The sequence below is a fragment of the Mastacembelus armatus genome, chromosome 10, assembly GCF_900324485.2.
Source record: "Mastacembelus armatus chromosome 10, fMasArm1.2, whole genome shotgun sequence".
Lineage (NCBI taxonomy): Eukaryota > Metazoa > Chordata > Actinopteri > Synbranchiformes > Mastacembelidae > Mastacembelus > Mastacembelus armatus.
The window spans coordinates 14049264-14065097 of record NC_046642.1 but is presented as its reverse complement, the minus strand read 5'-3'; the positions used below and the strand labels follow the sequence as shown (position 1 = coordinate 14065097).

The 15834-nt window shown below is 41.1% G+C and overlaps 1 protein-coding gene across 3 annotated transcripts in view; it reads right to left on the bottom strand.

Annotated features, from left to right (window-relative positions):
• Positions 1 to 477: 477 nt before the first annotated feature.
• The window catches only part of LOC113144503 (A disintegrin and metalloproteinase with thrombospondin motifs 2-like), a 101209-nt gene continuing 85852 nt past the window's right edge, over positions 478 to 15834 (bottom strand). For 2 of the 3 annotated variants that reach the window (XM_026330598.1, XM_026330599.1), the window contains 13 exons: positions 14394 to 14507; positions 14149 to 14294; positions 13736 to 13911; positions 11952 to 12085; positions 11741 to 11864; positions 11299 to 11379; positions 11030 to 11193; positions 10722 to 10878; positions 10469 to 10604; positions 10063 to 10270; positions 9717 to 9846; positions 9288 to 9374; positions 478 to 5990 (listed from right to left, as the gene is read on the bottom strand). In XM_026330598.1, the coding sequence (XP_026186383.1) occupies positions 1426 to 5990; positions 9288 to 9374; positions 9717 to 9846; positions 10063 to 10270; positions 10469 to 10604; positions 10722 to 10878; positions 11030 to 11193; positions 11299 to 11379; positions 11741 to 11864; positions 11952 to 12085; positions 13736 to 13911; positions 14149 to 14294; positions 14394 to 14507 (6222 nt within the window). In that variant the 3' untranslated portion in view covers positions 478 to 1425. Of the gene's footprint in view, positions 5991 to 8502; positions 9375 to 9716; positions 9847 to 10062; positions 10271 to 10468; positions 10605 to 10721; positions 10879 to 11029; positions 11194 to 11298; positions 11380 to 11740; positions 11865 to 11951; positions 12086 to 13735; positions 13912 to 14148; positions 14295 to 14393; positions 14508 to 15834 lie in introns of those variants that run through there. The other variant, XM_026330600.1, reaches the window with a different exon arrangement.

Genomic DNA, 15834 nt, shown 5'->3' with positions numbered 1-15834 from the left:
AAGAGCTCGTAAACATGCTACTGTATTGATCATTTCATGAGATAGTTGCTTACAGGAGTAGAATAGCTGTTTCCCACATTTCAGAATTGACAGGGTGATATAACTATTAGTTAGATAAGAAGATAAAAGATGGTTAGTATGGTTGTTGTCACTAAAACAAAATCACACACACAGAATGTGCAAAAGACCACAGGCGCTTGAACTTTAATAAATATTAAACATTTTTCATATGTACAGATATACAGAAAGATCCATAGATGCTTCTGCTGTTGCCGCATGCCGCATGTTATACCAATGATAAAACTTTTAGAAAAGAAAATATATTCGTCCCTCAAAGCTTCTCTGCCGATACAGGTAATGCAAACAGGCTTTTTAAATAGTGTTTTTTTTTTGTACATGAAAGAATGAGGGACATTGCTTTCAGCACCACTGACAAAAAAAGCACCATACTTACACTGACCATTAAAAAAAAAAAAAACAAGAAAAAAAAAAGCTTTTTTTTTTTTCTGCTTTAATTTTATTTTTAAGCCTAGCTTAATGAGATATGAAAATATATCATCAAAATCCAGGAAGCACCAAGTGTTTGGCAATGTCCCTCAACAGTCTTCAACAGGGTATCTTCACATCCCGAGAGACAAGAGATCCCCTTTTTTTATTTGCTTTGGAAAACGCGACACAATCTAAGCAGTGCAAAGTTTCAGAATGCGATTAAACCAAAGGAAAGGTGTGTGTGTGTGTGTGTGTGTGTGAGAGAGAGAGAGAGAGTGTTTGGCATTACTGTATTGCTTACAGATCTTCAGATGGTCCAACTTGCAGTGGGTATAAGGTCTTCAGAGTGTTGAAAAGGAGACATTTTCATCTAAAAGTAGCCGTTTTTAAGGGCTGAGATGTACTCATATCTGTTTGGGGGAAATGAGCTGCAGTCCTGGGCTGTAATCTAACATGGGATAGAGTTTTGGCTTGTTGTTGGTAGATTTTGTTGTGCTGGAAGCGCCAGGAGGGATAATACCATTTTACAAACTACATTATATCTTATCAACATCATCCACAGAGTGAATCCTCAAACAAGACTGTGGATGGTTTGGCAGAATAAACGCTGGCATTGTAAAGTGCTGGTCAGACTGGATGCACACTTTTCATCCCTTCTGTTTCTCATTATTGTGTTTACACAGGCGAGGCGATTTGCTTCAAATCTGCAACAGTCTGTACTCTAAAGGGCTTTTCTTTATTCAGAGCAACTGTGCAAACATTTGGCAATGATATTCTCTCTCTGAAACAGTCCTGATTGTAATGATGGTGATACGACAGAGGCTTTTTATTAAGACCTGAAGAAAGCATCATGGCAGTTCAGAAGGTTTTAGACAAGGCTTACAAAAGTCTGTAAAGAAAATATTAATCTCTATAAGAGAAATGAGAAGGCTTTCTCTATTTTGCTGTGTGGCCTCTCTTCATCCTGAGGAGAAAGTTACGCTTCTCCTCCAGAAGGTCCTGAATGCGTTTGTTCCTGGTTCTTTCTCTGAGGTCGACCCGACGCTTTGGAATCAGGTTGTTCAGCAAGATGTCGTCCACACCGGTGATCTTGCTGTATAAGATGTCGATGGAGTTTTTCTCCCTGGCTGTTTGGTGAGGTCTCACAGGAGAGCTGGTGGTGGTTGTGATGGACGTTTCTTCTCCTGTCGAAGTGAATATGGTAGGTGGTGCGGTGGTGGCAGGATCTGAGGTTAGAGGGATGAACTCAGACAGATCCAACCCAGCTGAGGAGGCAAAACTTGCCATGTACTCAGAGTTAATGGTTGGTATCACTGTGGTTAGATGGTCGTCCAGCACCATCATGTCTGTAACTGCTTCCACCTTGCCATAGGACACACTCATGTCATCACCGCTGAGGATGGTCTCGCTGGTTTCTATGACATCACCGCTGCTGGTCACTGTGACATCACTAAACGCAATGGTTCCACTGGGCGTTGTGAGAGCATCCCAATTAACGGCACCAGTGTGTGCTACAAGATCATCAAAAGTGCTGCGTGTCGTCACTCCACTGTCTGTGCTGTCATGGTTCCACAGCAGAGTTTTGTCTGTAGCAGCTGTGTTGTTCCTGATGAATGTGGCATTGATTCTTGTCTCTTGAAAAGGTGAGCTTGCTGTATCATATACATTAGTGCTAGAGGAAGTGGAAGAAAAGTATTCTCTTGATGGTTCTGGGCTTTGAAAAGAATAGGGAGATGTGGTGTAGTAAGATGATGTTTGAAGTATTTTCTTTTTTGGATTATTTTTTTTCACTGTGGCCTTATTCTGATTAACCTTTACGTGAGAGTTTGCCACAATTTTAGGTCCAGGTTTTGGGTTGTTTTTGGAGTTCGTGCTTGTTTGAGTTTGTTTTGTCACTTTTGTCTGCATGTTCTTTTTGGGACCAACCTTTGGCGGAACCTCCTTCTTGGGCGTGGATTTTGGTTTTTTCATAGGAGCAGTCTTTAATGGAGGAGTCTTTTTTAGAGTGGTCTTTATGGGAGGACTCTTTTTGGGAATAGTGTTTGCTGTAGGTTTCTTCTTGGGAGGTATTTTTTCTGGAGTAAGCTTTTTGAGTATCATGTTTGCAGAACTAGTATTTGTAGGAGTTATGTTTGCTTGAGTAGTGTTTGAAGGAGTAGTATTTTGGGAATTTATGTTTGTTGGAGCAATATTTGTGGGAGCCATGTTTTCAGTAGTAGTACTTTTGGGAGTGGTATTTAAAGGAGTATTTTTAGGAGTAGTGTTTGGAGGAGTTGTGTTTTGGGAAGTAATGTTTGCAGGAGCGGTATTTGTGGAAGAAATCGTAGAAATAGTATTTTTGACCGCAGTGTTGGCTGAAGTAGCATTTTTGGGTGTAATATTTGCAGGAGTAGTATTTGGATAAGTCATGCTTTTTGGGGTTATACTTTGGGGAGTTGACTTTGCAGGGGTCATATTTTGGGGAGTCATGCTTGCAAAAGTAGTATTTTTGGCAGTATTGTTGGCTTTTGTCTTCTTAGAAATAGTTTTATCTGGAGTACCTTTTGGAGTTTTTTCTGGAGTAGGCTTTTTGGGGCTCATGCTTACTGAAGCAGGCTTTTTCAAAGTGATTTTTTCTGGAGTAGGCTTTTTGGGGCTCATGTTTACTGAAGTAGGCTTTTTCAAAGAGCTTTTTTCTGGAGTAGGCTTTTTGGGGCTCATGTTTACTGAAGCAGGCTTTTTCAAAGTGCTTTTTTCTGGAGTAGGCTTTTTGGGGCTCATGTTTACTGAAGCAGGCTTTTTCAAAGTGATTTTTTCAGGAGTAGTCTTTTTTGGAGTAGTGTTTGCTGTACTAGTTTTTTTGGAAGGTGTTTTTGTTAAAAAAGACTTTTTGGGAGTTATTTTTTCTGGAGTAGTCTTTTCAGGAATACTGTTTGCAGGAGTAGCATTTGTGAGAGCTGTGTTTGCTGGAATAGTATTTGCGGATGTAGTGTTTATAGAAGCAGGATTTGGGGAAGTCATGTTTGCTGGAGTAGGAATTTTTGGAGTAGTGTTTACTGGAGTAGTAGTTTTGGGAGTAGTGTTTGAAAGAGTAGGATTTTGAGAAATCATGTTTGCTCGAGTTGTATTTGTGGGAGTCATGTTTGCAGAAATAGTATTTTCTGGAGTACTGGTTTCAGGAGTAGTAGCTTGAGAAGTTGTGCTTGCTGGAGTATTATATGTGGAAGTTGAGTTTGCAGGGGTTGTATTTTGGGGAGCCATGTTTGCAGTAGTAGTATTTTTTTGAATGGTGTTTGCAGGAGTTGTACTTATGGAAGTGCTTGCTGTAGCATTCTTTTCGGGACTTGTTTTTTCTGGAGTAAGCTTCTTTAATGAAGTAGGCTTTTTGGGAGTAGATTTTACAGAAGCAGACTTTTTGATAGTTTTCTCTGGAGTAGGCTTTTTGATAGTTTTCTCTGGAGTAGGCTTTTTGGGAGTAGATTTTTCTGTATTAGTCTTTTTAAAAATTGTTTTGATTTGAAAAATCTTTTTGGGAGTTATATTTTCTGGAGTGTTATTTTTGACAATATAGTTTGTGGAAGTGGCATTTGTGAGAGCTGTGTTTACAGGAATAGTATTTTTGGTAGGAGTGTTTTCAGGAGTACTACTTTGGGAGGTGATGCTTGCTGGAGTTGTACTTCTGAGAGCTGTGTTTGCTTTAGAATTCTTTTTGGGAATGATTTTTTCTGGAGTAGGCTTTTTGGGAATGGTGTTTGATGTACTAATCTTTTTGGGAGGCTTTTTTTCTGGAGAAATCTTTTTGGGAGGTGTTTTTTCTGGAGAAATCTTTTTGGGAGGTGTTTTTTCTGGAGAAATCTTTTTGGGAGGCTTTTTTTCTGGAGAAATCTTTTTGGGAGGCATTTTTTCTGGAGAAATCTTTTTGGGAGGCTTCTTTTCTGGAGAAATCTTTTTGGGAGGCGTCTTTTCTGGAGAAGTCTTTTTGGAAGGCTTTTTTTCCGTAGTCGTCTTTTTTTCTGGACTACTGTTTTTGGGAACTGCATTTGCACCAGTAGCACTTTTGGAAGTTGTGTTTGCAGGAGTAGTATGTTGAGTAGTAATATTTGGGGAAGTAGTATTTTGGGAAGTCATGGTTGCTGGAGTAGTATATGGGGAAGGCATGTTTGCAGATGTAGTACTTGGGGAAACAGTATAGGAATGAGTAGTAGTGGTGTTTGGGAAAGTAGTATTTTGGGAAGTCATGTTTGCTGGGGTAGCATTTATGGGAGTCGTGTTTTCAGTAGTAGTACTGTGAGGACCGGTGTTGGCTGTAGTAGTAATTTTGGGAGTAGTATTTAATGAAGTAGTATTTTGGGAAGTCATGTTTGCTGGGGTAGCATTTATGGGAGTCGTGTTTTCAGTAGTAGTACTGTGAGGACCAGTGTTGGCTGTAGTAGTAATGTTGGGAGTAGTATTTAAGGGAGTAGTATTTTGGAAAGTCGTGTTTGCTGAAGTAGTTCTTTTGGGGGTAGTGTTTGCAGGAGTAGTATTTTGCGGAGTAATGTTAGGAAGATTAGGGGTTTTGGGAGTAGTTTTTGGAAGGGAAGTACTTTTGGGAGTGATGCTTGCAGTAGTATTTTCAGGATCTGTATTTGCTGGAGTTTTCTTTTTGGGAGTTTTGTTTGCAAGAGAAATCTTTTTGAGTGTAGATTTTTCTGGCTTATTTGTTTTGGGAATGCTGTTCCCAACAGTAGTGTTTGTTTTCTTTTTTGGATTGATCTTTGGTGGAACAGCCTTCTCTGTAGTATTTTTTAGTGGAGTATTCTTTTTTAGATTAGTTTTTGGGAGAATCACCTTTTTGGGGGGTTTCTTTGGAGGAACATTCTTTTTTGGCTTGGATTTCAGCAGGGTGTCTGGTTTGGTGCTGCTTTCCGCTGGGTTTATTATTGTTGGACTGGTTGTTGCTGGAAGGTCTGTGCTAGTTATCATGCCAGATGTTGGACTATCTGTAGTGCTCTGTAATGGTGGGTCTGTGCTCTTGTGTATGTCTGGGAGAGGCACGGATAGTGGATAAGCAGTACTGCTGGGAGAGGTTGTATTAACTGAGGTGGTTGCTGTGGAAAAGCTAGTAGAGAGATCAGGCGCACTGGTGGAAACAGGTGGATGACTGGTAATCATTTCTGTGGTGCTGAGTGAAACTGAAGCAGAATGTAGAGCAGTAGTGCTGAATGTAGGAGGATCAGTGACAGACCAGGGACTTGGCTTTAGATAGGATTTGGTTAAAGCTAAAATGGTGGTGATGACAGATGTTTTGGGCTGGATGGTGGTGAAGCCAGAGCTGAGGGTGCTAGTGGGCAGAGGTGCTGTTGCATTGCGCTGGCTGGATGTGATGGGGGTGGACCTGGAGGTGGAGTTGGATAGACGAACTGTGACGGTGAGATTGCTGCAGGACTTGCAGCACATGCGCCGGTACTCCGGTAGGGAGCAGTAGCGTTTCAGCACCTCCATACGACAGAACACAGAGCGATCTCCATGGCAATGCTGGCCTGCGAAGGAGAGAACACACAGCTGAGACTGGGCATAGCCAGGGTCAGATACTATGTGGGGGTGTGCGTGTGTGTGACTTCAGGGGTCTTTTTGAAAGAATGTGCAAAAATAAAAGTCTATATATAAAAGTGTATTATTTAGCAGTAGACTGTGACTGTTTATACAGTACATAAAGTAAAAGCACATGTGTAAGTGTGTTGGTTCGACACCGTGCAGAGAACAGTAGTAAAGCCAGACCAATAGCAGAGGATGCATGAAGAGGAGGAGGAAAAAACCCCAAACATTAAGTCATAAGATTAGTCCAGGAGAACTGAAATGGAAAAAGAAAGGCCACCAGTCTTGTGTTGTAAATACTGTGTTTCAGACATGACGCTGCAGCGTTGTGTTGCCTTTGCCTCAGGTGTGCATCATTCAGCAGTTAGGTTTTAATCTTTTACCTCTCGACTTGTCCCCTTCTAGTACCATGCTTTCAAACATCCGTACTCTCCTGACAACATTTGACATTTTCTCTTACAAAGAATCTTATCAGTGAACATTCCTAGTGAGAAAAAGATCACTTTTTAAAACATTTTTATTGATACAACTTTGCTGTTGAGAATGACAGGAACTGAAACAATGAGATGTACGCCCCCCCCAGCTCAATATATAGATATATTCTTTTCTTAAGAAAAATAATTCAACTGTATCGAAAGGTACAAGTTCACAGTCACTTTGGTAAAACACTTCATTACTTGGAAATCAACCAGTCAATCTGTTCATCGATTGACAAAAACCTAAATAAATAAATAAAAATAAAAAACAGAACCAAAAAAAAACATGAAGTACATAAATGATATTTGCTGTTTAAATAAAATACAGAATTTCCATGATGATGTAAAAACTGGAATGGCACATTAAGTGTCATATGAAACATTTACAAAACATTAATAAAATTTCCCTGATAAATCAAAGTGCATATAGACGCAGTGCACGTAGTCCATCTGAATGTTTCTTCAACGTTAGCCAAATGTTAGCCAGCCCCACGCAGCAGGCCAGTGAAGCCACAAAACAGTTACCCATAGTATAGAATATTATAGAAGAAGATAACAGTCATGAACATTATTAAATACAGTCAACACCAATGTTATATACACTGCTAGGTCTGGCTTGGTCTCAAACAGTCCAACTCCAGCAGAAGGAAACCTTGGATAGCTCGCTACATAGTCACAACAGAAATATGTGATCACAATACAATGACAAGTCTGAAGTGTTTTTTTTTTTTTTTTTGTTTTTGTTTTTTTTTCTAGATGCCATATGTGTCAATACCCTAGGCCCTTTGTAAACCCTTCCCAGAAGTTGGACATTGGTCCAACATCACCTTGGTAGGATTGATGGTTGGCGGGTGTGAGTTTGTTAAGTTGGTTTGAAGCTGCCTCTATTCCGAGTGAAACTTTGAATGAGTAAAGCCATCTCTTTCACAGATAAATGCCATTACATTCAATCCAAGATAAGGCATTGTTCATGTGGTTCATGTTCATCAAAGTAAAATGAGATCATCGGACACTCTCAAATCAAAGTTTATGAGGTATTTCTGTATCTGATCGCGAGGTGTAAAAGCCCGAATGATGAAGCACCCTTACATACACACAGACACTCAGGCACACAAACACACACACACACACGCACGCATGCAACCACATACACAGATTTACACAGATGCACCACACACACACACACACACACACACACACACACACACAAACAAACACTACAAACATTAACAACCAAGTATTTCACATTTACTCACACATTCATTTACTCACACACCTAAGCTTACACATCGGACACACATGCATGTATACATCCATACACACACAGATGCATTTACACACATATATGCACACAGGTGATGGATGCAAATGTGCATGACAAAATGTGATTCTATCCTTAAAGAAAAGAAGTGACAATAAATCACTGATCCATCTGAGAAAATGGAGAGGCAACTAACTGACCAAGTCCTGCATAATATAGATCTAACCCCTTCCCCCATAACACTTTACCTTTATTAAATATTCTTCTGTATTCATGTAAAATCAATAAAAAAATACACATAACAGTCAAGGATCTATGCGATCAATAGCAGTCCAAAGGTTTTAGGCAAATAAGCTACAGCTTATTTATGGTAAAACATTATTTATATTATTGTTACTCATATAGATTTAGATTTATAGGTGTATATATATATATATATATATATATATTATATATATATAAATACAAATATATTAATAGATGTATTTGTTTAAATTCTGCAAGCACAAATAAGCTGCATTTATTGAACTTTAGTATAACAGTCAGAGAGAATGGCTGATGATGAGGTGAAATGGGAAGCAACCTCAAGCGGTCAGACTACCCTGTTTATTTTTTTTATTTGCCTTTATGTCAAGACTTCACCTCACAGTTCCCTCCCCCCAAAAAATCGAAAATGTTAACTTATGTCACTTCCTGTTCCTGTGCTGAGTTCCTGTCAATCTGAGAAGGGAATGTAGAATGAGACGCCATTCTCATCCCCGAATGGAACCAGGATGTCAGATGAGCACTTTAGCAAAGATGTCCTCATTGTGACAAGATCACATTCACAATAAAGCTTTCATATTTTTAAAACTTTTTTTCTATATAGATATTTATATACCTTTTCTGTTTCTTTTCACACCTGTTTCTCCCCACAATGACAGTGCGCTACAAAAAGAAAAAAGCGCATCTGCATCTCGGGAGTGGTAACCCATGACAACACGCAGCTAGTTGGCGCAAAACATGGCCGCCATATGCAGAGGGGCCCCTCACACATGAACGGCTCTTTGACACGTCTCGAGAGGTGTCCATAAAAACCTGTTCGCCTTGCCACTTCGAATCCGTTTCACATCAAATTTTTTGTGTTTCTTTTGAGTTTTCGACTGGCCAGCGGTTACAACACAATGCTCCACAAAGGAGAGAGAGAGAGAGATAGAGAGAGACAGAGCAAGAGAGAACCAACTAGCACACACAGGAGCCAGAGACCTCCCCCTAGTCAGAGCCGTCTCAGACACACAGAGAGAGAGAGACAACATCCCCCCCAAAAGAGAAGCAAAAGCTTTGCCGCTCGCTCACGGGCGTGGGCACAGGCACGGGGCATGTGGGAAGGGCGGGTCAGGGGGCCAGCCGAGGCCAGCCCTGCAGAGACAGGAGAACAGAGATGGGCAGGGCCCAGCAGAGGACAGACATGCAGCTGTGGCTGCCGCTGTGGAGGCCAGGCTGGGAACTATAGAGGGAGGTTTTACGTGAGGAGATCTTCGGGAAGTTGGGGTTGGGGCGAGACAGCCACTGGATCAGGATGTTGCCATTCTTGTTGAGGTCTGATGAGCCCTCTGCAGTGAAAGAAGGAGATAATAGAGGAGTTAAGGTGGGAATTAAACACTTATTGTATTTTTTTGTCTGATCACCTTCCCCTCTTTCCCTCTGTACTCATGTCAGGTTCTATTTGCTGTTGTTACCCCATTTTGTGCCCTTGAATAGCTTCAGGTGTTGGCTGTCTGACAGTGTTAACATCATCCTTTCTGCATGCCCTATTTTTTCTCTGCATCCCCCAAAATTCTTTATTATCAGCAGTGTTGAAGAGGTTTGACACTTCTGTGCGTGATCATTTACTTCCACATAGTTTGGTTTACGCTGACAGAATATTCACAGATTTGAGTTTACGTAACACTCACTGGGACACGGATCCATGCGACAGACCCTGATGGTATCCGGCTTACTGTCCAGACAAAGGCCAATAGTGTTGTCCCTGGTGTGGCACAGAGCCTGCCTCTGCTGGGTCCCATTACCACATGTCACTGAGCACTGGACATACAGGACATTTACACGAACTGTCACATTATAACAAATCACTTGTGGACATAAAGTGTAAAGTAGTACAAATACACTAAATGCACACAAATGTCCTAAAATCACAAGTACAAGTACTTCTCTGCATAAACATTTGTTGGTCAAATGTTATTGTATAACTTTTCAGTTTCACTTTTGGAAACCTTGTTGACCTATGTTCAGCCTGAATACCTGTGACCAGGGTCCAACTCTCCACTGGGTGGGACAGGGGTGTCGGTTGCAGGGCCTGCGGCTCTCAGGTCGGTCGTCACTGCAGTGTTTATTGTGGATGGAGCGTGTGCTGTTGTCATCTGACGGCTGGACACAGCTGACAGAGCGGATTTGCATGCCCGTCTTTCCACATGGTTTGCTGCAGTTCTGCCACTCCCCTGTCACCCAACTGGAGAACGCCGCAGGAAAATACAGAAATAAGAGCACTGAGGGCATTAGAAATGTCACAGTGCTGATTAAAACAATCAAAGAGGAGAAAAAAAGCCCCAGCTGAATGTAGAGAAAGACTAATGTTGTCTTTATCACAGTTTTGCTACATTCCCCAAGTTATATTTTTACAGTTGGTGAGATATAATGCAGTGCATACATTGGTGGAGGGCATGGCTTCTGGTTGCAGTCTCTGATGTCTCCTCTCGGTTTCATGTTGGACTTGTTACAGAAGCTCTTGTGGACCATCTTACTGTCAACTTTTCTTCTGCATCCATAACGCAGGTATTGCTTCCCTATAGTAGGTGGAAAAATATAAATGTAAGAAGAGAAACATAAAAACACGAATGCAAAGTGCACATAGGTGATCTCAAAGACGTAATTTCACAAGTATTATCCTTGCTGAACCATACCTCCCCCGCAGGGCTTGGAGCAGTAAGACCATTTCTTTGGGGCCCATTCATAGGCGCTGTCCTCTACCAGCATGTTGTTTTGAATGGCAAAATCACTATCCATGTTCATCATGTACTTATAAGACAAATTTACATCCTCATCTCCATGTAATTTCATCTACAAACAGAAAGAGCATCATAAAATGAGGGGAAACTTAGAAACTTATAGAGAACAGACATTAGTTCATGCAAAAAGTGCCATCATGCAATGTGTAATTTAGATCATTGCATAATGTGCAGAAAATTAAACACTATTGACGTTAATTTACCATGACAAGAATTCCATGTCTGAGAGGGCCTGTGGTCTGAAGCGTCTCCTTGTCATTGTCATTCTCATATTCCCACTCCACACCTTTCTCTATGATGGAGCAGGATTCTGGGTATTCATCTTCCCCGTTCAAGAAGAACAGTCCTGATGCTACATTCTTCACAGCTACAGAAGTGTCAAGTATACATTAATGGCATTTATGATACACACAAACTCAATCATTTACTATACCCGACACATACATACACACACATAAATGAAAACAAATACCCAGTGTGTGTGAGGTTGCCTTCAGTTCTTGGATCAGTAAGTGTCTCGCACCTCTGGGGATTTCAAGAACTTTGAGAAAACCTGAAATGAAACATACGTCTGGTTAATTACTTCAACATCATCAAGAACTAATTTACAACTTACCAGACAAAGAGTCTTTACTGTTTTTAACACTGAGTAAAAATTTGATTGATTGTACTATAATATAAAAAAAATATTAATATTAGCTTCCATGCAACTTCTTGGCAGACCTTGTCTCACATGGAAAGTGTTAAAACTTCTCCCCTAGAGGGCGATATTTAGCTAAGCATAATACATACAGAGGAAAAGGACCAACTATTTTTTTTGTGCATTTACCACCATGACAGAGAGCTGCTACACTGATGGGACCAATTCAAGTCTTTCACAGATTTAGATATTCTGACCATTAGTGTTTGTTCACCTTGTTTCTTGGCTGTGCGTGTGATGGTGTCTTTGAAGGTTTTGCAGCTGGAGTTGTCACCTCCACACACTCCACACTTGTCTTCCTGCTTTGAGGAGCTGACCACACCATCGCAGCCCACTTTCTGTTCATGAGGACGCAGAAAGTTTAACAAGAAGTTCTGAACATATGCACCTGTCTCGCTCACACTCGCACACACAATATCACTCACCTCACACTCCCCACGCACACACACACTGTGCGGGTCCTTATATGAGCAGCGTGTCCCATCCAGGACCATTCTCTGCATGAAGACCACATCTCGTGTCTCCTTGGATTGACAATGCAGGTGGCAGCGTTTATTAGCTGGGAAACACACACACACACACACACACACATTACAAATAATCCAATATTCAAATGATGGTCAGGTTGGCACATTTCTGATCTATTCCAAAGATACTGCATGAGCCTCTTCTAAAGTGAAAACAGACTGATAATAGAGGGGTCATGTGTTGCGTGTACATCATCATGCTACACTCTAAGTGAATTTTGATAAATGTATACAATTACATATGCTTTTAAAACACAATAAACCCACTGAAGCCCAGCAGTTTTACATCAACATTGCACAAATAAATATGTTGTGATAAATGAGAATAGCTACTGAAAACATTTTAAAACACCTTTCTTAAAATTATTTCCAAACAGTCTCAGCACATGGCCATGTTCATCTAACTGTATACTGTATGGATTAGCAATTGATTTTCAAGGTTCAATGAAGTCCAGGATGTTAATTTAAGGGGCAGAAGCCCTCTGAGACACCCCATATTTTGCACAATGTTCTGCAAGACATTTTAGGGGACATGAGATCCAATCTGTGCAAAAACAGCAAACAATGTCCCCACATTGTTTGCTGTTTGGATCTAATATGACAGACCAAAAGGTTGGATGAATTGGTCTAACCAGTCAACTGAACGGCCAGTCATTTATCTCCTGTTTCTCTGCTCAGGAGTATTTTAGAGTATATCTGTTGAGTTGGGAAAAGGCCCAAATAGAGACAAAAAAGCAACACTGTGTCAAACGTCTCTAAACAAATAGTACAATTTCACACTCAGAGCAGACACTCTTTTCTCGCCTCATACTATCTGGAACTCAGGAGATGACAGACCATGAATGGAATTCAATTTCACCTCCCTGTTCACGTTTTTCCTCTTTCTCACGCACACAAAAATGCATGTGCCTGCTCGCACACTCACACACGCTCAGGCAGAAGTAATTTGAGACTGAGAAAGCGTTGCTGAAAAATATGGCATTTAGAAATGATAAGAACGGAGAAAAACAATTTAGCGTGGTCCCTCTTTAGCTGAGTGTGCGTAGCGTGACCTCCGATTAGATATGAAGACAGCTCAGCACTTTTCTCTAGGGCTGCCCTTTAGTTGGATGATTATTTAATACATAACAGGAAGGCAGTGACACCTCCACTTAGAGGCAGGGTGGGTCTGACAGCTACACATACACACACACACACACTTTAAAACTTCTCAATAGTGAAAAGTGGTTTTGAATAATAAGTGGATAACTTTGGGATGAATGTGATGGCATGTCTGCATGCACCAGCTGATGCGTAAATGGAGAAAAAGATTGAGGAAGAGGGGGTTAATGAGGCTTACATGCAATCAGTGAATGTGTGGAGAATGTGTTCAAAGAAGGTGATTTTTTAAAGACATGAAGTGTCTTTATGGGAGGGTGTTGTGGTACCTCAAAGCTGTATTTAGGAGTACAGGCAGATGTCAATGATCATAACAGAACACAACCTACAGTATATATGAACCCTTTAATAACCCAACCTCATTCAAACTTATGTTTTAGTTCCCTGGTTTTTCATTTTATTTGTATTTTATCCATCACTTACGGTCTGTCATTCTCAGGTCGGTGTCTCTGTTTTCACAGCCTCTTTGTGTGTCATCTTAAAATGAAACTATTCAATTCCCTTTCCTGTGGGTGTGTACTCACAGTCTGGGTGCTCATAAGGCAGCCAGTGGTGCTTGTCGCTGTAAAATTCAAGGCGAGGGTCCCAAGCATGACACTGCTCCTCTCGCGGGTCACTGTAGATATCCTCGCATTCCTTGATGTTGCACATCTGGAACTGGTAAGTCGCTCCCACGCAGGTACGGCCCCCATTGGCTGGTCTGAGATTTAGGCAGGCCAGCAAAACAAGAATATTTTACTGGTCAACTGGTCAAAACGTGTGTTTGGCTTCAGATATCAGAAGCCGACACTTCATACTGAAATATGCCTCCAAATAAAAAAAACCCTTAGAGGTTAAGGTGAATTTTGCATAATTAAGCCCAGACTGAAAACTTGGAATTTCACTTTTTACCTACACATATATAAAGTGCAATACACACTGGGAAAGTGCTTCATACCTTGGATTGTCACAGTCACGTGTGCGAAACTGTACTCCTCCACCACAGGTGCGGGAGCACTGGCCAAACTCACTCCACGAGCCCCAGTTTCCATCTTGCTTTATGATGTCAGGGGTCAACCAGATGCAGTGACCTTTAAAGCAATGCTGCGATCGGCCAAGAGCACGATACATGGTTAGTATTTCGACACAGCATGCCATCATCTTCTACAGAGTGAATGTTAAATTATACTAGTGTATAAATACCTTCCCATTTCCACACATAGTGCCGTCAATGGGCGGCCCTTTCTTGGTCTTGCAGAAGAAGGGATTGTCTGGGTGGCTACACCACAGCTGCTTACATGGGTCAAATGTACGATACTGCAGGGCACAGAGACAAAGCTCTTCTTACAATTGAAAGGTATAACACAAGGTACATAGAAACAGTCTGACCTCCAATAATACAAGTCAAACATTATGAGACAGCACTGAGACTAAACACTGAAAATAGGAAATAGAGAGAAGACAAGATAGATATCACAACGACAACAACCATACCTGTATTTTAACAATAACAACACCGACCCTGTGCTGTTTCACTGCACTGTACACTACGCTCCACTGAGAAACACACTCATGCAAACTAAATCAAAGGATGACACAAGACTCTCAAAATGAGACAACCCACAGTTTAATTAGGTCACAAGGGAGGTCAGAGGGCAAAAAGTCAAAAGGCCAAAAGGTGAGGTCTCAATGACCTCTAAAATGCCCCTAGACACAATGAAGTACCAAATTTTCCTCATGTCTTATATGAGCCATTGATGAGGATCCCACCAACGTAACCTGCAGCCCAGTGTCTGGGGGCTGTGCCCTCCTCCCTCCTTTCCACAGACTTTTCAACCCACCATGACCCCAGGAGACATTTGCAAGTCAGAGGGTCACGATCAATGGCTAGGCTGTGGTAGGTAATCACCAATGACATCAGACTGAAGGATCCTAAAAGCTGTGAAACATGGAAACACAGCCTCTGTTCTGGCTCAGCCATTTTACCCCAGATGGAAAATCCTTCCAACCTTTTCTGTTCGTTTAGAGTCATGTGTGTGCCAATATATTGAGGCTCCTAAAGCCAGTGCTGCAGTGGTTTAACACAGATTGCAAGAAAAGTCAGGGTGGTGCTCAAATTTTGATCTGCACTGAACCAATGAACCAGTTGTCACAGGTTGACAGGGCCAGATTTACTAAGGCCTTTGTGCCTGATATTCAGTTACAGAATATCACGTGCTGTACTTAAAGAGTTGCTGTGGGCTGGAGTTATCATTTGTGCGGATCTCTATAGTGTCCATCTCACTCCTGTCTATGGATTTAGACAGGTAGAGCTGATCTTTGGCCAAGCAAATATTTTCTAATCATCACATTAGAAATTTTTTCATAGTAAATCTGGCCAACACTGTTTTAAGATACTTTAAAGCCACTTTGTCTTGAGCATTTTAGAATCCTGCAGACTAACATCCAAAATATGACAATGGGTAGAACAGAGAAACAAAGTATAGTAAAAAAGAAACATAAGTAGCAACATTACAGACAATTACAACTTTTAGAGGACAAATAAAAAAGAAAAAAAAAAAAAGTCTGAGAAAACAAATGATGGGCCACATGTGGGGTTACCTTACCTGCGTTCCTGACTGGCCCGCCTTTTGTAGCTGAGAGG